The sequence below is a fragment of the Nannospalax galili genome, unplaced genomic scaffold (assembly GCF_000622305.1).
Source record: "Nannospalax galili isolate Female #2095 unplaced genomic scaffold, S.galili_v1.0 scaffold591, whole genome shotgun sequence".
NCBI lineage: Eukaryota > Metazoa > Chordata > Mammalia > Rodentia > Spalacidae > Nannospalax > Nannospalax galili.
In genome coordinates this window covers 4,226,540-4,246,880 of record NW_008330926.1, presented here as the reverse complement: position 1 = coordinate 4,246,880, position 20,341 = coordinate 4,226,540, and the positions used below count along the sequence as shown (strand labels likewise).

Here is a 20,341-nt window from a genome sequence, read left to right as displayed (position 1 = left end):
GCGCCCCCCGCCCCAGCCCCCGGCATGGGCAGGACGGGGCCGCCGGGCCGGGCGCCGCGCGCCGCGCGCTGAGGTGAGGCCACTGAGATGTGCTGGGCTCCGCTCCCGGGCGGGCCAGGCGGGGGTGTGCACCTGGAGCCCCGGCTGCCGTGAAACCGGGAAGGGGGTGTGGGAGGCAGGCGAGCACTGGCTGTCGAGGTGCCCGAGGATGGGGAGGCCGCGGCACGGTCCGCAGGCTGGGAGCGTGGGGTGCCCGACCGGCGCGTGGAGAGCAGGAGCGCGGAGCTCACGGGAGATCCGGGGGCGCCGAGGTGCCCGGAGAGTTGGGGTGAGAGGAGTAACCCCGAACAGGAGTTTAGGTACTGGTAGGATGTGTCCCCGGGAGGGGGGTGTTCGTGCCAGAGGAAAACCAAGGGTGCCAAAGGGTGTTAGCTTTGGGAGTTCAGAGCTGGGCAGTGGGTCCTGGATGCTGTCCTCTAAGGAGAGTGGCCCAGGGGGGTGGTGGTGGGCTTGTGGGCTTGGATCCTGTTTCCTCTGTTTCGCTGACATCCTAGCTTCCTCTGAAAGGAGTCTTGGTTGGAAAGGAGCAGAGGCCAGACCTAAAGGAGGAGCCGTTTTCCTCCGTGGAGCGTTGCCTCCTTCCCAGGGCTGGCTATTTTTATCCCAGATGTGGCTGCAAAGGGGGTTGGGGTAGGGTGACGGGGCAAGGCGACGTGGCTGATGGGCCTGACCTGTTCAGAAAACGCAGCATCTGCCAGACTCAGACGGGGTTCTTGAGAGGGGGGCTCTCTTGCCAGCCCTTTTTTATTATTGCACCCCCTCCAGGGGGTTGGAACTGAGCTTGCTTTCAGTCTCCCCAGGGTCTTAGAGGTAAAATAACTTTCCTGGTCCAGACTTGACTCTCGATGGCCAGCAAGCTCCACCATTAACTCTTTCAAAGGAGGAAGACCCAGATCTTAAGGGTTCTTGACAGCCTCATACTGGGGTGGAGCTGGGAAGGAACCAGTGATGCCGACCCTGCATCTACTCCTTTAACCTCTTGCTCCACACCGCACCCTCCCATGACTCATACTCTAGACTGGGTGGAGACCCTGGCTGGGGGCCCTGGAGGAGGGCTTGGCATCTCTAAAATGTGCATGAGGTTTTCTTCCTGAGCCAAGGGGGCAACACCCTTGCCACAGTGGTGGAGGGTCAGGAGTGAAAAGGACTTCGGCCTCTCAGGATTGTCTGATCTGAGGTCAAAGAGGGAGTCTGTGTCAGTGAAGAGAGAATTGGTGTGGGTGACTGGGCTGGGGCCAGAGTCTGTAATTACAGAGATTGGGCAGACAGGCAATTAGTGTCTCTTGGGCCTGACAGACTGGAGGCAGGGGAACCAAGGAGGAGGTGGAAGGCATTCCAACCAAAGGAAGAGGAGGTGATTGGCTGGCAGTTTCCTTAGGCCAGGCTTGGGGAATGGGGTAGAGGCCCTTAGGAGCCAGTCCTGTAGGCCAAGCTTCACACCTTTTTAGGAGAAAGGACATGGGGAGGTAGAAAGCAGAGATTCCCTGAACCTGCACCCAGTGTCAGACTGACCAGACTGGACCTGGGGTAGAAAAGACAGATGACCCCTCTGCAAAGTCAGGAAGACCACTCTGATGGCCCCAAAGGGTGGTTGGCCCATACTGAGAGGAAGTGGTTTGGGGAGGAAGTGAAGGCCTCTGACATGGGCCCCTCTGGGGAGAAGGTGATAATGGAAGTCCCGGTTATGAGAGTGGGGGTGAGGAAACAAGCATTTCTAGAAGGGTGGAGCATGCCCACCTTGTTTCCTGATGCCCTGCCAGGTGTTTCCTGGCTCAATCAACTCCACCCTTGCGGGGGGTGCGGGGGGGGGCAGTGGATTCTGCTTTCTAGTACCTGCAGCACTCATCACCCGGAGGAACACAGGTACCAGTCGTTGCCACCAGAACACGAAGGAGGAATCTATTGTCCCTGAGATGGATACCTTGAGAACTTTATCTGATCTCTTCTGGATCCTTTTCTGTAGGCCTTGGCTCCTGTAAATTCCCAGTTCCCCCATGTTTATCCAGGACAGGGGAAGAGCTTTTCTCTCTCGTACCCATTACAGGGCAGAAGAGAGCTTTAGTGGAGTTGGAGGTGGTGGGTAGGGCAGGGTCAGAGCTGGGAGAATATTCAGAAAGGGTCTGGTGCGGGCAATGAAGACTTCCTGACCACGTGTCTGTCACCTTCCCGCAGGGTCTCCCATGGGATTGCTGGGACCTTGCTGGGTGAGATGGCACTGTGTGCAAAAAAGCGCCCCCCAGGTAAGAAAGGCAAGGAATGGGGATCCTCGGGACCATGGAAAGCGGGTGTTATTATAACTTAGGGAGCTGAGGGAAGAGCGACCTTTGGTATAGCTCTGAGAGAGATCAAGCCCTTAGGCATCCTAGAGGTAGCCTAGGAAGCGGAATTTTTTCTTTCATCCTTGGCCGGTAATGCCAGCCTACGTCCTGAAGCATTGTACACATATCACTTGGAACACCTGCAGCCCCTACTCTGGCCGGGTAGCGCCTGATCTCTTGACCTCTTTTGCCCACCCACACTGGTCCTCCGCGTTTCCCGCGGAAGGGGGAGGGGAGGTATGAAATCCGTTGCCCCCGACAACGCGGGCATTCGGCTCTCCAGCATTGGCTGAGGGAGGGGGCGGGGCCGCGTTTGCTTTCGCCTACGCAGCGCTGGCAGGCTGCTGCCCTGCAGAGGGAGCGGGCGGGGGCGGAGCCCAGAGTGTGTGCGCTGTGTCCTGGACCTCAGCACCCCGGGCTGTGGGCCTGAGCCGAGGTCCCTCGCAGCTGTGGTCCTGGGGCGCAGGTGGCGGTGAGGATGACTTGGGCTGCCGGTGGCGCGCGCGCCCAGCGGCCGGGGCTCCCCTCTGAGTGGCCGCAGCTCTTGCGCCTTCCTGGGGGGCCGTCCCATCGGTGCCGCTGAGGCTGAGAACAGATAGTGCGCCTTCTACTTAAAGGGGGATCATGACGGTCCCCAAGGAGATGCCCGAGAAGTGGGCTCGGGCCGGGGCGCCTCCCTCTTGGAGCCAGAAGAAGCCCTCTTGGGGGACAGGTAATCCGTGGCAGCGCCTGGCACCTCTTCCATGCCGGTGATTTTTCCCCCTGTGGCCCCCATATTCCCCTGTCCTGTGGCCCCACATTCCTGTCTTTGGCTTCCCCTCCTCTCCATTCTCTTTACGACCCTCCTTTGCGACCTTCATCCAGCTGCCTTCCTTTGCATGGTTTTTGGAGATTAGGGCCCCCTGGGGAAGTTTCTGGGAGTAAAGTGGTTCATTTGTCTGGGGACTCTGTGTCCTGGGGTTTTGTTACTGCAGTGTGCTTGGGGAAAAGAGATCTGGAGTACTGCCTTTGATTCTCAGTAGGCTTGCTCTGTAACCAAGTTACTCTTTTAAGTCTGAGGTAATACTGACCCTGGGAAATGGGTTAGGGGACCCTGAACTTGGCGCCTGCGGTCTTGGGTCTGTGGGGTTCCGGGTAGATGCAGCTAAATAAGTAATGACAGATGAACTGTTTATAGGACATATTTGCAAATGACACAAGAAAGGTTACTGTTGCATCTTATTCTCCATTTCTGCTCAGTCTGCATGACCCACATCTCTGACACACACACCCCCACACTTAAGGATGAGCTTGCAATAGGGTGATGTCATTGTCCGCCAGTCAGAAGCTGCTTCTGGTCACATGTGACAAGAAGAGGCTCCTGTTGGGGAAGTGCACGTGGGCTTGGGATGCTGTCGCAGAGCAGCTCCAGGGCACTGTGACCCTTCTGTCTTGTCACCCATCATGTTCCTTCCCAGATTAGGAAGAGAACAGTGCCATGTCTAGGTTTGCAGGGGTGTCCACAGGAAGGGAGTTTCAGGCCTGTAGCCACTTGATTATGATGACAGATAATCTCAATAACAGCAGCAGAAGGGTCTGGGAACACTCCTGACCTTAATGGTGAAGCCTCCTCCAGAACTGCAGGGGAGAGGAGCTAACTGTTCCCAGTGGAAAACCTTGACAGTGGTTGGTTAGGAAAAGAGAAATTGCCCTGTGTTGTGAATGTAACCTGCTCAAGAGTGGTAGCAAGGGCTTGTAGTCCCAGCACTTGGAGGCCCAGGACTGTGGCCAGCCTGCAATACATAGTGAAACTTTGTTAAAAAAAAAAAACAAAAAAAAACCAGTGGTGGTGAGGCGATGTGGCCGGCAAGGAGGCCATGTGAGCAGTGCTCTAGAGCAAAGAATTTAATAACACCTCAGGTCTGGAGCTAACTCCACAAAGCCGTATTCTGTGGAAAGAAGTGGGATCCTTCATGGAACCCTCACAGAGGTTGAATTGGCTTGACTCAGTTTGCTGCTTCTGACTGCAGTATCGTTCCATTGCAGAAGAAGAGCGGAGGGCACGGGCTAATGACCGAGAGTACAATGAGAAATTCCAGTATGCGGTAAGTGACGCTGGCCACTTGTTCCCTCTTCTTGAGTTGGAGAGGGGGAAAGTACTGGAACGTCTGAGGCTGAGGCTGATGACTGACTGGGAAGGGTGCTCCGGGGAGGCTGGGAAGCTCCCTTGGCTACTCCATCTGCTGTCAGTGAAGTGGCCTGTCGAGATTCCCTTCTCTGCTCCTCTGCCCATTCCCACACCTGTGGTTGCTGGCTTCAGGGCAGAGGCTCAGAGAGGAATGTAGATGGAGGAGGCAGCTCAGCCTGGTTCTAGTTTGGAGCGAGGGAGTACCTCATTACCTTTTCTCCCATTGCTGCAGAGTAACTGCATCAAGACCTCCAAATACAATATTCTCACCTTCCTGCCTGTCAACCTCTTTGAGCAGTTCCAGGAAGTTGCCAACACCTACTTCCTGTTCCTTCTCATCCTGCAGGTGAGTGACCTCTTTTACATCCTTTGTAACTCACAAAGCTGAATAAAGCCAAAGAAAGGAAAGATGAGGGGCAAACAGGCACCAGATGGGGCTCCAAGGCATGTTCTCTTTTTCTTTTTTCAGTTGATCCCACAGATCTCTTCCCTGTCCTGGTTCACCACCATTGTGCCTTTGGTTCTTGTCCTTACCATCACAGCTGTTAAAGATGCCACAGATGACTATGTGAGTTGCTCTTCTTCTTCAACCCCCATCACCTTTCACCTCCCCCCATTCACAGCTACTTTCATCCACACAATTCCTTGGTGACCTTGACATACATCCCTTACATCCCTATGATTCAGCTAGATTCATAACACCTAGCCTGAGAGTTGGGAAAGGCAACAGAGAGAGAGTGGGTCTGCAAGCAGATATATGGAAAATGTCACCAGGATCCTCTGGGTTCCACTGATGATTCTCTCTAGGCAAGAGAAGGTATCTTAACTTTCCTTAGTTCTCTTTCAGTTCCGCCACAAGAGTGATAACCAGGTGAATAACCGGCAGTCTCAGGTGCTCATCAATGGAATGTGAGTGCCTGTTGGAGATAAGGGCTCTGGGGAGGAAGGGGGATTCCCACAGGAACCTTTGTGGTTACAGGTAGCCTCTTTACTGTCATTGCCACAGCCTCCAGCAAGAGCAATGGATGAATGTCTGTGTTGGTGATATTATCAAGTTAGAAAATAACCAGTTTGTGGCGGTAAGAGACAAAGTGCCTTTCCAGTCTGCAGGGTTATTCTTCCTCTTTGGTAGAAGGGGACAATTCTTCCTGATTGCCTGTTGCTTCTTAACAGCCATGGAAGGAGATTGTGGGTGACTAGCTTCTGTGTCCTTTTAACATGGCTAGGACTAGTCTTTCCTGTGCTTGGAATCTGAAAAACAAAAAACAAAACAAAACAAAAGAAACCTTCCACCAGGGGTGGAAGTCTGTGTATTTGGAGTTCTCCCTGGCCTGGAACTCACTCTGTAGACCAGGCTGGCCTTGAACTCACAGAGATCCGCCCGCCTCTGCCTCTGCCTCTGCCTCTGCTGGAACTAAAGGCGCGGGCGGGCAGTATTTGCAGTTCTTATCAGGTTTTCTCTCTAGGCGGATCTCCTCCTCCTTTCCAGCAGTGAGCCCCATGGGCTTTGTTACATAGAGACAGCAGAACTGGATGGGTAAGTGACAGATCTCTCCTGAGGGGTAAGAGATTGTTTCTGAAAGAGGTTCCCAGATCTAGGATCCATACTCTTTAGAAAATTTAGGGGTACAAAAGGCTCTAACTCTGTAGAAATTTTGCTCGGCTAAGCAGTGGGGTCAGGTGCCCCTAGGGCACTTCCAGCAGCTGGGGTGGAAGGGGAGCAGAGCCAGGACTCAAAGGTATTGTTCTTCCAGAGAGACCAACATGAAAGTGCGTCAGGCGATTCCAGTCACCTCAGAACTGGGGGATATCAGTAAGCTTGCCAAGTTTGATGGTGAGTGATCCTGGTGCAGGCTTTGGTAGAAGAGGTGGGTTGGGGTTGAGTTCTTTTGGCTTCTGGTTGCTGTGATTTTGCAGCTCTCTGGACATTTTGGGGAGGAATAGTTATGGAATGCCAGGTGGTATTACTTGCCAACTGATGGTCATTTCAAAGGGACTTTGTGGTTGATAACATGTGGAGAGAAATTCAGTACATTCCCTTGCTTCTCAACTCAGAACTGGTGTTTGCTCTGTATGACATCATCCTACACAGATGTATATGAAGTTAGTAATCTGCCTTGCCTTCTGGTTCTGCCCTCATTGGTAGCCACGTTAGCTGGCTGCTCACCTACAAACGTATAACCCCGAATAGGCGTGATCTTATTAAAATCTCAGCAACCCAAGTTTTTTCTCATTAAATAAATACATCATAAGTATCTTATCACCATATAAAGACATTTGCTTTATCTTCTTTAGTAATTGATCACTATTTCATAGACTTGCCATTGTAATTTACTCAGCTACTCCCTGGCCATTCAGTCTTTCGTTCCAGTAGTGCTTCAGTAAAAAGTGTTGTGACCTAAGCTGTTGTGTGTGTAGAATAGTCTCAAAACTGTGATGTTTGGAAGCTGAAGAGATGCATCAGTTAATAAAGTCCTTGTGCAAGCATGAGGACTTAAGCTCAGTTCCTCAGCACTCATGTGAAAAGCTGTGCTCCCAGTGCTGGAAGGTAGAGGCTTGGGGATTGCCAATCAGTGAAATATAGGTTCAGTAAGAGACCCTGACTCCAAAAATAAGGTTAAGGCTGGTGAGATGGCTCAGTGGGTAAAGACTGCTACCAAGTCTAACTTGAGTTGGATCCCTGGGACCCACATGGTAGAAGAAAAGAACTACTCCTGCAAGTAGTACTCTGACCTTCACATGCGCATCTTGGCAAATGTGTGTCTGCACATAGGCATGTGGGTGCACACACACATACACACAAATAAATAAAATAGTTTTTAAAAAGGTGAACCAGGCCGTGCGTGTTGGCACATGCCTTTAATCCCAGCACTCAGGAGGCAGAGGCAGGCGGATCTCTTTGAGTTCAAGGCCAGCCTGGTCTACATAGCAAGTTCCAGGCCAGGTAGGGCTATAGGGAGACCCTGTCTCAAAAAACAAAAAAACCAACAGAAAAAAAAGTGAGCCAGGCCTGGTGGTGCACACCTTTAATCCCAATACTCCAGAGGCAGAGGTAGGCAGATCTCTGTGAGATTGAGGCCAGCTTGGTCTACATAGCAAGTTCCAGGCCAGCTGGGGTTACAGGGGGAAATCCTGTCTGAATAAAAAAGAAAAAAAAAAACAAAAAAAACCCCCCGTGATCACGTGTTGACCTCTGGCTTCCACATGCATATGCATGAATATATGCTTGTAGCAAACACTACACATACACAGTATTTGGGTCCAAGTACATGTGCATTTTGTGTAGTGTTAGGAATGAAACCAAGACCTGTGGAAGTGTTCTTCCACTGAGCTACATCCCCAGCTTGAGTATGTATGTTTTAATAGTTCGTGCCACTCTGCCCTTTTTCTTCCGGGCAAGGTAGTGGAAGATGACCTTGAACTCCTGATCCTCTTCCACCTTTCAGAGTTGTGCTGGTTATAGATGGGCATTGCTAAGCTCAGGTTATATGGTGTTGGATATTGAACCCAGGGTTTCAGTGCCTTATTCTTTTTTTATTTTAATTAATCAGCAGTTAAGAACACTGACTGCTCTTGTAGAAGACCTGGGTTCGATTCCCAGCACCCACATGGCAGCTAACAACCATCCTAACTCCAAGTCCAGGAGATCTGATGCCCTCTTCTGACCTCGGAGGCCATTGCACGACACAGGTGCACTTACACACCATGTATGCAGTGTGTGCAGCATTGCACTCATACACATAAAATAAAAATAATAAAATATTTTTAAAAAGTTCCACTTAGAACTGCCATGGGTCAAGATTTTTGACTTGAATGTTATGTAACCTGAGGTGCCCCTGAACTGATGTCAGGAAGCCCTGGTGATAACTGCTCACGAATATACTGCACACAGCGGCCTAGACTGTACCACCTGTCACATCCCAGAATCCCAAATAAATGACCCGCCTAGAGTTCTGGTCTTTCAATCTCCTTCTGGGTAGCACCTCTTTAAGTCAGTCAACACACATTTTCTGAGGACCTACTATGTACAGAGCCTGTGCAGGCCCTGAGATTGTAAAATATTTATTTATTTTGTTTTTTTGAGACAGGATCTCCCTGTAGTCCCAGCTTGCCTGGATCTCACTTTGTAGACCAAGCTGGCCTCAATCTCAGAGTTCTGCCTGTCTCTGCCTCCCAAGTGCTGGGATTAAAGGAGTGAGCTACCACACCTGGCTATACCTTCTCTTTCTCAAATGATCTATTTTTTTCTATTTCAAAAATTTTAGTTTTGGGGCTGGAGAGATGGCTCAGCAGTTAAGAGCACCGACTGCTCTTTCAGAGGACCTGGGTTCGATTCCTAGCACCCACATGGCAGCTACGAACTGTCTTTAACTCTGGTTCCAGGGGAATCCGAAGCCCTCTTCTGACGTCAGCAGCGTCGCACGACCCGGGTGCATTCATATACACACAGGCAATACACTCCTACACATAAAATAAAAATAATAAAATATTAAAAAAAAAAGAATGGATATGATTTGCCATTAAAAAAAATTTTAGTTTTATTATTTAAAATTTTGTTTTTTTTGAGATGGTCTCTCTGCGTAACTCTGACTGGCCTGGAACTTTCTATATAGACTAGGCTGGCCTTGCACTTAGAGTTACATCTGTCTCTGCCTCCTGTGTGCTGGAATTAAAAGTGAGCACCATCGTGCCTAGACAGTATTTTTTTTAATTTTAAAAATAGTTACTTTGGTAGCTGGAGAGATGTCTCAGTGGTTAAGAGCACCGGCTGCTCTTGCAGAGGACCCAGGTTCAATTTCCCAACACTCACACGGAGCCTAACAACAGTCCATAACTGCAGTTCCAGGAATCCAATGTCCTCCTCTGACTTCTGTGGGCATTGCATGACATGGATGTAGTTACATACACTTACATGCAGACAATACACTCATATTGTTATGTGTATGAGTATTTTGCCTGCGTGTATATAGGTATACCACATTTGTGCAAAACTGCTGGAGGCCAGAAGAGGGCATTGGATTCCCTGGAACTAAAGTTAATGATGGTTTTTAGTCCCCATGTGGATGCTGGGAACCAAATCCCAGTCCTCTGCAAGAACAGCAAATGCTCTTAACCACTGAGCCATCTCTCCAGCTCCTTATTTTTTTTAAGATTTATTTTTATTTATGTGTATATGTGTATGTCTGCCATGTGTGTGAGGGTGCTCAAGGAGACCAGAAAAGGGTATTGGATCCCCTAGACCTGGAGTTATAGGTGGTTGTGAGCTGCCTAATATGGATGCTGGGAACCAAACTTGGGTTCTCTGCAAAAGCAGCAAACACTCTAAACTGCTAAACCATCTGTCCAGCCCTATAGCTACCATTTCTTTCTGTTTTATTGTCACATGTGATTGGACCTTGAACAGTGGCACTCTTGTCTCCCATTCAGGTGAAGTAATCTGTGAACCTCCCAACAACAAGCTGGACAAATTCAGCGGAACACTCTACTGGAAGGAAAACAAGTTCCCCCTGAGCAACCAGAACATGCTGCTCCGCGGCTGCGTGCTTCGAAACACCGAGTGGTGCTTTGGGCTCGTCATCTTTGCAGGTGAGCCTTGTAGCATCCAAAGGGCAAGGGTCAGTGATGCAGTTCTTCCTCAGAGATGGGAAACAGAACTCACTGGGTTGGTAACTTCATGAGGTAGAAAACCCTCATCCCTGAATACAGTCCTCTTATCCCCCTACTGCTTCCCTTCTGCCCTGATGTCTTCGGTCTAGAGATGAGTGTAGAAAACTACACTCGGGTTTCTTATTTGGCTTCCTATTCTTTTCTAGGTCCTGACACTAAGCTGATGCAGAACAGTGGCAGGACGAAGTTCAAAAGAACAAGTATTGATCGCCTAATGAATACACTGGTGCTCTGGGTAAGCGTCCTGGGCTGTTTCCACCTTCCTGTGGTCTCCTGATCTCCCCGCCAACTCTTTACTGGGCAGCAGTCAGGCTTCGGCTTTGCTCTGAACCTCTGGCAGGTTGGCTGCTCAAGGCCAGCGCTGATTTCAGACTCCTTTTAGACTCAGAAGATGTTATTTTAAAGAGCTTTAGGAACGTATGTGAATCAACAACGTAAAGAATGCTAAAATAAGCCACCGTTTCTGTGAGCCCCAGGTATCATGGTAACTTAGTGTAGCATGTGACCTTCTGTTAGCTTTTTCCAGGGACAAGGAGGCCTTCATGGAGTTGGAGAGAGAATTTAAAAAAGCTTTCCACTGGGAAGATGTTTAGCAAGGTCTTTCCCTTGACTGCTAAGGATGAAGGGATCCCAAGGGGGAAAGTTTCTGTGCTCATTTTTGGCAATTCCTGAATCCTTCCCTTGTTTGGCTAGAATCGGACTTCCTTGTTGAGTTTCCCTTCCCCTCTTGTTCCCCTTCTGCCAGCTGCCTGCCCCCCACACGCCATCTTGGTTTTAAAAAGGTTCATAGAAACTCAGGCTGAAAGAGTGAGGTTGTTCTCACACAAAGACTCCCTTCGCCCCCTGGTGGCCATTGGGCAGCCTGGCGTCCGCTTTTTAAAGTCTCAGCATTGGGGACAGCTTTGGAAGTAGCTGTTGGAAGCTAGGCAGTGGTCTGTACTATACTCCGCCTTCCTCCCTCGCTGTATGTACTACTACTCTCCTCTTACTTTCTCAGACAGGATCTTGATCTGTAGCCTAGATTGGCCTTGAACTCTAGAGCTTCCCAAGCCAGACATAGTGATTCACACCTGTAATCCAAGCATTTGGAAGGCTGAGTCAGGAGGATTGCCACAGGTTTGAAAACAGCCTGGATTACATAGGGAGATTTTGTCTCAAAACAAAAAAGTGATGAGCATGGTGTGGTGGGCAGCGCCTTTAATCCCAGAACTTGGGAGGCAGAGGCAGGTGGATCTTTGTGAGTTTGAGTCCAGCCAGGTCTACATAGTGAGTTCCAGGCCAGCCAGGGTTACATAGTGAGACCCTATCTGGGGGAAAAAAGTGAAAAAGGCTTGGGGCTATAACTTGGTGGTAGATTGGGCAGTGTGTAGAAGGCCCTGGGTTCAATCCCCTAATAGAAAAAAAAGGCAGTTTATATATGGCTTTAATTAGTGTATAATGGCATTTCTGTGAGCTTGTCTGGGCCAGTACAGGTAAATAGTTAATTCACAGTAAACTTTTTAAATATGTCAGAAGTAGCTCACCCCCACTCTTCCCACTTGGGAGTTACAGATTGGGAACTGCACTGGGTGTGGTGGTGCAAGCCTGTATTCCCAGCACTTATTTGGGAGGCAGAAGCAGGCAGATCTCTGTGAGTTCAAGGATAGCCTGGTCTACATAGTGAATTCTAGGCCAGCTGGAGCTACAGAGAGACCCTGTCTCAAAAAGACACCCCCCCCCAAAAAAAAAACCAAACAGATTGGGAGCTGCTTACCTATTTCAGCTTCCCCGTGATACTGATGGGAACATGTTCAGAGGGAAGACTGCTATAGTCATCAGCAGACAAGAACCTGCTGCAATTCTGAGCTGCTAGTAGAGCACACTGCTAAGCATGAGGATGCAGCGCTAAGGTCTTCGCCAATAAGCAAACTTCTTGGGGATGTGCTGGTACTGAGAGCTTCCTAAGGTCCTGCCTAGCCTGTACTTCTCGTTCCTCTGCAGATTTTTGGATTTCTGGTCTGCATGGGGGTGATCCTGGCCATTGGCAATGCCATCTGGGAGCACGAAGTTGGGACACGTTTCCAGGTCTACCTGCCCTGGGATGAGGCGGTGGACAGTGCCTTTTTTTCTGGCTTCCTCTCCTTCTGGTCCTATATCATCATTCTCAACACCGTTGTGCCCATTTCACTGTATGTCAGGTAGGTGCTTTCTTTACCCTCAGGTCTCTAGGGAGCCCAGATGGCTCCTTGGCAGACTTCTCTGTGAAGATGAAATCCCTGAGGAACAAGGAGTCCTCCCCTTCCTGTGATCATTTTATGTTCTCTGTGTATTTTTGTGTGCAAAAGAAACCTTTTACCAAAGATTCCTAGCACTTAGGATTATAGTAGAGTGGAAACTATCTTGATATACTCAGCACATGCTGTTGCATGCCTGTTCTGGAAAAGAAGCTTGACAGGTACAAAGAACTGAGTGGATTTCCTTCCCTCTCAAAGCTTAAGTCTGATAGAGGAAGAAAGCCCTACACATGTCATAAAACAGGAACAAGTGCCATAGAAGTCATTCTGCCTAGAGTGCTTTGTGTAAAACCAGGAGTACTGAAGATGTGTCTGTTGCCTTTGCCATCACAGTAGCAGATTGGCTGGGTTGGGATTAGGACCAGTGTCAGACCCCGAGGTCGAATGTGGGAGGCACTAAGTGTGTGAGGGATGGAAGAATGTTGCTCTCTAGCCTGCTTATCAGGAGTGGCTTCTGTCACAGGTAGGGATGTTGCACTGGAATGGGTGAAGGTAGAGCTGGGAAGGAGAGAAGAAAGAGGGCTGGAAATGAGAGTAAAGAGAGAGGAAGTTGAGAAAGGTTAGGGAATGGTCAGGAGCATAGACCATAGAGGTCTGGAAGCAGAAGCTTGCTTTTGATTATAGAGGATCTTGAATCTTTGTCTGGGGACCTTGTGCTTAATCAACATGAATGGTTTTTGAAAGCATCCCAAGAGTGTATTCTATGAACATCTTCATCCCCTGGATTCTATACATGCTGCATTATCAATGCTTCCTGGCTGTGGTGTGCAGCATGTATAGAATCCAGGGGATGGCCAGGATGGTGACTACATAGTGAGACCCTGTCTAAAAAAGGTAGGGAGGGGTGTGAGTCAGAGGTCCTAGGGTTAGTCTACCTACAGTTAGCCACATGACCTCAGACAAACCCACAGTCACTTAGGGCCTTCTCTATTTTTCCCAAGTGTAACGGGAACCTTGATACCTGTTTGCCTTTCTTCATATGGGGGTCCTTTGCTATAAAGTACTGAATTTCAAAATACATTAAAAAGTTAAATTACTATGTCAGTCTGGCCTGGTAGCTCATGCCTGTAATCACAGCACATGGAAGACTGAGGCAGAAGGACTGCCGTGTATTTGGGGCCAGCCTGGGCTACAAAATGAGACTCTGTCCCAAAAAACAAAAACAACAGCAATAGCAACAAAAAATTACTCTTCAGTTGGGTACTGGGTCTATCATTCTCACCGCCACTGTTTCCGCTGCTGTTTACATGCTCTCTTGCTTATGACCTGATTTTGTTTCCACGTTTGTGCTTTGCTGTTCCTGCTTTGTATTTAAGTTCACTTGATCTCTTGGCAGCTGCCTGAGAAAGTTTTCTTTCTAAGTCTCATCAGCATGTGAGTCTGGGGGAGGATGGGAAGGGTTGATATACTGTGTGGGGAAAGGGCATGACAATACTCCTATCTCACTTTTTTGCCTAGTCAGGGGATCCTGATAGGAGCCTCTGTCAAGTTGAATCAGGGTTCCAGATGTGTGGCCCATTGCTCGGCCATCCTGGACCCAAACAAGGGCCCTTTCTGGGAATGTTAACAGTGCCTTTCCCAAAGGTAATGGTTGACAAAGAAGAGGGTGGGAGGTGCTGAAAGCACCTGCCCTTGTGACTGTTACTCTCCCATTCTCCAGACCTCTGCTTCCTAGAGGAAGTCCCTCATTGTGGCCCAGGGTGGACATGAGGCCCTGTCTGTGTTGGGCAGGGAGTGGTGATGGGGCTGTGGAGCCTTCTTGGGCTTTTTCCCCAGCGTGGCCCCTTGGAGGTGGCATCTGTGTTGTTGCAGCATGCACAGTCCCTCATTATTTCTCTCTTTCTCTCCCTTCCTTCTTGCACTGTCTCTTGTTTTTCTCTGCATGGTTTCTGTACTTAGTGCTGAGGTAAGAACTGGCTGAGTGCCTTGTCTGCAGTCCCTCTTCCTCCTCTGCCTGTGCTGTCTGTCCTGCCTGCCCAGACCCTTTGCACCTTTTTGTCTGGAGAGCATCAGGAGGGTTGGGTTGGGGAGTTCCTTTGTCAGCTGTACATGGTCAGCTCCACCTGCAGACACCCCTTGCCCCTTCCCACCCAGGTTCCTGTGCCCAGGTGTCTTCTCCATTCCCGTTTCTCCCCAGGCCAAAAGCCTGCAGCCAAGATCCATGTAGGTGGAGCATTTCCTCCCCTCCCTGCTCCCCTAGCCTCACCTCCTGTCCCCTGTGCAGTGTGGAGGTCATCCGTCTGGGCCACAGCTACTTTATCAACTGGGACAAGAAGATGTTCTGCATGAAGAAGCGGACGCCCGCAGAGGCCCGTACCACCACCTTGAATGAAGAACTGGGCCAGGTGGAGTACATCTTCTCTGACAAGACAGGCACCCTCACTCAGAACATCATGGTCTTCAACAAGTGCTCCATCAATGGGCGCAGCTATGGTAAGGTGGTGCTGCTGGAGATGGGGATTGCTTCTTGCCCGGAAGGACAGTGGAACTTGGGCTCCCTCAGTTGTCTTGACATTGGGTTTTACTTCATTCTTCCTTGGTCTGAGGGGCCTTGAAAAGGTGTGTTCTGTATCTGGTGCCAGGAAACATACTGAGAGTCCTTTCCTTGTCCTCCTTGTTCTCCCTTGGTGCCCTTGCCCTGATCTCAGCTCTTGTACCAGGGGAGTGCCTAGGCTATTTGAAGTGAACCCCAAGACACTGGCTTCTGGGTATCCTGGCCAGGTTGGACCTTGGCTGCCTAATGAACAGACTCCCATGTTGCTGCCCATGTTGCTGCTCGGGGCCCTTGTGAGTCTTTGGAATGTAACCACAATCTTCCTGGTTTAGCCCTGTTGCAGTGGCCTTGTGGCTGAGCTTCTGGGATGGTGTGGAGCAGGGTGTGTGCAGGTGTGAGGTCCTTCTGTAACTGCTTTCTGTACTAACCCAGACCTGTGGCCAGTGTGTGAAGCTTTGTCTTCTGTCTGGGCCTGGAAGGTGCCAGACATCCTGGGAGTCCTGGAGTGCTTGTAGGGGCAGGCACAGAATTGGATCTGCCTTTGGAGGAGACTGCTAAGAGGTGGTAGGGATGGTAATCCATGGGCACCATGACCCTTGTGGCCAGGATCCTGGATTCTGGCATCCTGAGTGCCTATAATATGAGTATGGGTGGTATCCACATGATGGATAGGACTGAGGGTTCCGCACACCTGTGGGGTCTGGACAAGGCTTCCTCACTGCTCTGGAGAGCTCCAGTTCTGATGTTGCTTCTCTTTCTGGGCTGGCTGTATGTAGGTGACGTGTTTGATGTCCTGGGACACAAAGCTGAATTGGGAGAGGTAAGATCCAGTCCCCATGTTGTTCTGTGTATCAGTTAGATATAGGCTGGGAACATGTCCAGCAGTAGCTGGCATAGATAGGAGGAGTAATGTGTTATCTGGGTAGGAAAAGGAAAGTACTTGGAGGATGGACGTTTTAAGGAAGAACTGGTAGCAAAAGTGGAGAATTTGCTGGATGGGTGGTACATGCCTGTGCCCCCAGCACTTGGGAGGGCAGAGGCAGGAGGATAACAGCTTTGAGGCAAGCCTAGGTTATGTAGAGAGTTCCAGGCCATCTCAGGCTATATAGTGAGACCATCTCAAAGAAAAGAAAAGAAAAAATTCAGTTAAAATTTTGAGGCCCACAGTGGCTAGGATCTTGGGCTCTCCCTCTCAGAGGTAGAAGGGCAGGACAGTCACTTTCCTGGGATGCAGCCTGATAACGCAGCCTTTCCTGAGCCTTCTTGCTTGTTCCAGAGACCCGAACCTGTCGACTTCTCCTTTAATCCTCTGGCTGACAAGAAATTCTTATTTTGGGACCCAAGTCTCTTGGAGGCTGTCAAGATGGGGGACCCCCCAACACATGAGTTCTTCCGCCTCCTTTCTCTTTGTCACACTGTGATGTCAGAAGAAAAGGATGAAGGTGAGTTGAGGAACTGGTTCATTCTCTGGCCTAGCCCAGTTCATGTTCAAGTTCCTGAGCTCTGCTCTACAATGCTGCTGACCTGGGGCTTCCTGGGCAAGGCAGGTGGCTGGGAAGGTGGCCACTTATCCACCATGTTCTCCGTCCCCACCCAGGAGAGCTGTATTATAAAGCCCAGTCTCCAGATGAGGGGGCTCTGGTTACTGCAGCCAGGAACTTTGGTTTTGTGTTCCGCTCTCGTACTCCCAAAACAATTACTGTACACGAGCTGGGTACAGCCATCACCTATCAACTGCTGGCCATCCTGGACTTCAACAACATTCGTAAACGGATGTCAGTCATAGGTGAGGCCAGTACTGGAGAGATGGGGGGATTTGGGGCAGCAGATAGGCCTGGGATGAGTATGGTGTGCTAATAGACTCTTGGTAAACTTTAGTTTGGTGTTCTGTCCCTGTCTGAATTTTTCTGGAATTTTCTCCTCTTGTCCCATTTATAGTTCGGAATCCAGAAGGGAAAATTCGACTCTACTGTAAAGGAGCTGACACAATCCTGCTCGACAGACTCCATCACTCTACCCAGGAGCTGCTCAATAGCACCACTGACCACCTGAATGTAGGTGTGACAGGAAGGTTGGCCTGGGGTTTCTGCCACTTCAGCACTGGGTGTTGGCATGTGTTGTTTCCAAAAAAAAAAGAAAGTGTGTTTATTCATTTATTTGGTGTTTGATGTATGTGTGGACACATCAGAGGACAACTTGAAGGAACTGGTTCCTTCTTTCTACCATCTAGGTTCTGGGGCTTTAACTCCAGTCTTCAGGCTTGGCAGCAAGCACCCTTACCCATTGAGCCCTCTCACTAGCCCATGATGTCCTTTCCTTATGGTGGGTTGTTTTTTTTTATTTTGTTGTTGTTTTCAATGTTTTGTTATATTTATTTTGTATGTATGAGTGTTTTGTCTTGCCTGTAAGTGCACCATGCACACGCAGTGCCTGTGGAGGCCAGAAGAGGGCATCATATCATCTGAAACTGGAATTACAGATGGTTAGCTGCCAGTTGGGTGCCAGGAGCCAAACCTGGGTCCTTGGTAAGTTCAGCCAGTGCTTTTAACCACTGAGTCATCTCTTCAGCCTCAGGTTGTTTTGTTTTATTGAATACATTTAAGGTTTTTTTTTGGTCTTGTTGAGACAGGGTCTCCCTGTAGCCCCAGCTGACCTGGAACTCATTGTATAGGTTGGCCTCGAACTCAGAGCTCCGCCTGCCTCTGCCTCCCAAGTGCTGGGACTACACGCGTGTGCCACCACGCCCGGCCATTTAAAGTTTTGAAAGACAGATATATTTAAGGTCTCTCATAGTTCCTTGTTTCTGTGGTGAGAATACATTAATTAGCCAGGCCTGGTGTTGTACACTTATAATTCCAGCGTGTGGGAGTTGGAAGCAGGAAGATCAAGGCTTTAAGGTCAGCTTTGGCTACCTATCAAGCCTGGGCTACATGAGACCCTGCCTTAAAAAACCAACCAAGGCACTGGTGAGATGGCTCAGTAGGTAAAGGTGCTTGCTGCCAATCCAAAAGACCTGAGTGCAGTCCCCAGAATCCACATGGTGAAAGGAGAGAACTGACCTCTGCAAGCTGTCCTCTGACATCCACATGTGTTTTGTGACATGCTCATGTCTTTCCCCAACCCCGAAATAAACATTTAAAATACTAAACATTTAAAAAAAGAAAGAACATCTAACTTGTCTCATACGGATTTGAACTGTAGTGCTCATGCTGTACTATATTAGTTCTCTAGACTTCCTTGCCTGACAGTCCCGATTCTTCCTCCAGGAGTATGCAGGGGAAGGGCTGAGGACCCTGGTGCTGGCCTACAAGGACTTGGACGAAGAGTACTATGAAGAGTGGGCCAGGAGACGCCTACAAGCCAGCCTGGCCCAGGACAGCCGAGAAGACAGGCTGGCCAGCATCTATGAAGAGGTGGAGAGTGACATGATGGTAAGAGGGGGCCAGGTCAAGTGTGGGCAAGACAGGCTGGTGCCCATGGCTCTCGTCAGAAGCCCTTGTATTTTCAGCTGCTGGGTGCCACGGCCATTGAGGACAAGCTTCAGCAGGGGGTTCCAGAGACCATTGCCCTCCTAACTCTGGCCAACATCAAGATTTGGGTGCTAACCGGAGACAAGCAAGGTGAGAGAGCCCAGCTGGGCAGAAATGATGGCAGGTAGATACTAGTCCTGTTGTGCCCTTGCATGGAGCCAGTCGACCTGGTGGGAGGGTGTGAGGACCCTGGCAAGAGCCTGCCCATAACTCTTTGATTCTTTCTTGGCAGAGACAGCTGTGAACATTGGCTACTCCTGTAAGATGCTGACTGACGACATGACAGAGGTGTTCATAGTAACAGGTCACACGGTCTTAGAGGTGCGAGAGGAGCTCAGGTAAACCAGAGTCCCTAGGGAAGCAGGTGCCCTGGGCTATGCCCAGGGGCTGGGCAGTCTGGATTCCTCCTCCCTGCTGCTGTCCTGGAGCCTACCCAATTCATTCCTGACTTTACAGGAAAGCCCGGGAAAAGATGGTGGACTCGTCCCGCACTGTGGGCAATGGCTTCACTTACCAGGGGAAACTCTCTACTTCCAAGCTCACCTCTGTCCTGGAGGCTGTTGCTGGGGAATATGCCCTAATCATCAATGGGCACAGCCTGGTAAGGCTTGATCAGATCACCAGGTGGGAGAATGCTCTGACGTTATCGGTGTCGCCTGTAGCTCCTCGATTGTCTTGGCAGAGCTACTCAGCTCAGTACAGCCTTTGCATCTTATCTTGCTCTCAACCTCCCTTGACTTCAGAGAGGGAGGCTGTGGTCATCAAGGGCACGAAGAGCTGGTTTTCTGGGAAGGCTATTTCTCTCTATTCTCTGTTTCAGGCCCATGCATTGGAGGCTGACATGGAGCTAGAATTTCTGGAGACAGCATGTGCCTGCAAAGCTGTCATCTGCTGCCGAGTGACGCCCTTGCAGAAGGCACAAGTAGTGGAACTAGTTAAGAAGTACAAGAAGGCTGTGACGCTTGCCATTGGGGACGGGGCCAATGATGTCAGCATGATTAAAAGTGAGTGTGGGCCAGGCAGGAGGGCTGCAGGGCCGCCATCACTGAGGTCTCAGGACCAGGGGACAGTGACAGGGGAGGGCTGGCCTTCGGTGCAGTCTGGAGTGGACGACTGTCTTCATGCTTTGTCATCCTTTTTCTCTACAGCTGCTCACATTGGTGTCGGCATCAGCGGACAGGAAGGGATTCAGGCTGTCCTGGCGTCAGATTACTCCTTTTCACAGTTCAAGTTCCTGCAGCGCCTCCTGCTGGTGCATGGGCGCTGGTCCTACCTGCGCATGTGCAAGTTCCTCTGCTATTTCTTCTATAAGAACTTCGCTTTCACCATGGTCCACTTCTGGTTTGGCTTCTTCTGTGGTTTTTCAGCCCAGGTAGCAAGTGTTCCCCAACCTCTGTGTGCATATGTAAACTCCTTAAGGGGGACTGGGAAGGTGGCCCAGTGCATAAAAACACTTGTTATGCAGGCCAGAAGACTGAGTTCAGATCTTCAGGTCCCATGTAAAAATCAGTCACAGTAGTGTAAACATCTATTTTCCCTATGGGAAATGGCAGGTGGAGACAGGAGACTCTTTAGCTAGCCTGGCTTACACAGAGGCAAAGAGACTATCTCAAACAAGATTGAAAGGTAAGGGACCAAATCCTAAAGGTTGTTGTCTGATTTCACACACACACACACAGACACAGACACACACACACACACACACACACACACACACACACACACACCCCTTTCCCCAACAAGCACACTCACATCTGTCTCACACATGAATAATATAAAGACACTCCTTCAGGGCAAAGCATCTGTCTGTCCCGTAAATTGCCTCGGATCAT

General features: G+C 49.9%; 1 protein-coding gene across 7 annotated transcripts in view; it reads left to right on the top strand.

The window, feature by feature from the left end:
* Positions 1-6: 6 nt before the first annotated feature.
* Atp8b2 (ATPase phospholipid transporting 8B2) overlaps positions 7-20,341 on the top strand; it is a 26,323-nt gene continuing 5,988 nt past the window's right edge. The window contains exons 1-23 of one of the 7 annotated variants that reach the window (XM_008854789.3): positions 7-73; positions 2,233-2,300; positions 4,404-4,462; positions 4,778-4,891; positions 5,015-5,113; positions 5,393-5,454; positions 5,552-5,624; positions 6,012-6,082; positions 6,300-6,379; positions 9,973-10,131; positions 10,359-10,447; positions 12,193-12,389; positions 14,710-14,918; positions 15,756-15,799; positions 16,256-16,421; positions 16,577-16,765; positions 16,918-17,033; positions 18,246-18,410; positions 18,488-18,599; positions 18,742-18,847; positions 18,966-19,110; positions 19,330-19,513; positions 19,658-19,881. In XM_008854789.3, the coding sequence (XP_008853011.1) occupies positions 2,270-2,300; positions 4,404-4,462; positions 4,778-4,891; positions 5,015-5,113; positions 5,393-5,454; positions 5,552-5,624; positions 6,012-6,082; positions 6,300-6,379; positions 9,973-10,131; positions 10,359-10,447; positions 12,193-12,389; positions 14,710-14,918; positions 15,756-15,799; positions 16,256-16,421; positions 16,577-16,765; positions 16,918-17,033; positions 18,246-18,410; positions 18,488-18,599; positions 18,742-18,847; positions 18,966-19,110; positions 19,330-19,513; positions 19,658-19,881 (2,694 nt within the window). In that variant the 5' untranslated portion in view covers positions 7-73; positions 2,233-2,269. Of the gene's footprint in view, positions 74-2,232; positions 2,301-2,781; positions 3,091-4,403; positions 4,463-4,777; positions 4,892-5,014; positions 5,114-5,392; positions 5,455-5,551; positions 5,625-6,011; positions 6,083-6,299; positions 6,380-9,972; positions 10,132-10,358; positions 10,448-12,192; positions 12,390-14,622; positions 14,919-15,755; positions 15,800-16,255; positions 16,422-16,576; positions 16,766-16,917; positions 17,034-18,245; positions 18,411-18,469; positions 18,600-18,741; positions 18,848-18,965; positions 19,111-19,329; positions 19,514-19,657; positions 19,882-20,341 lie in introns of those variants that run through there. The other 6 variants (XM_029557278.1, XM_029557267.1, XM_029557274.1 and 3 more) reach the window with 6 other exon arrangements.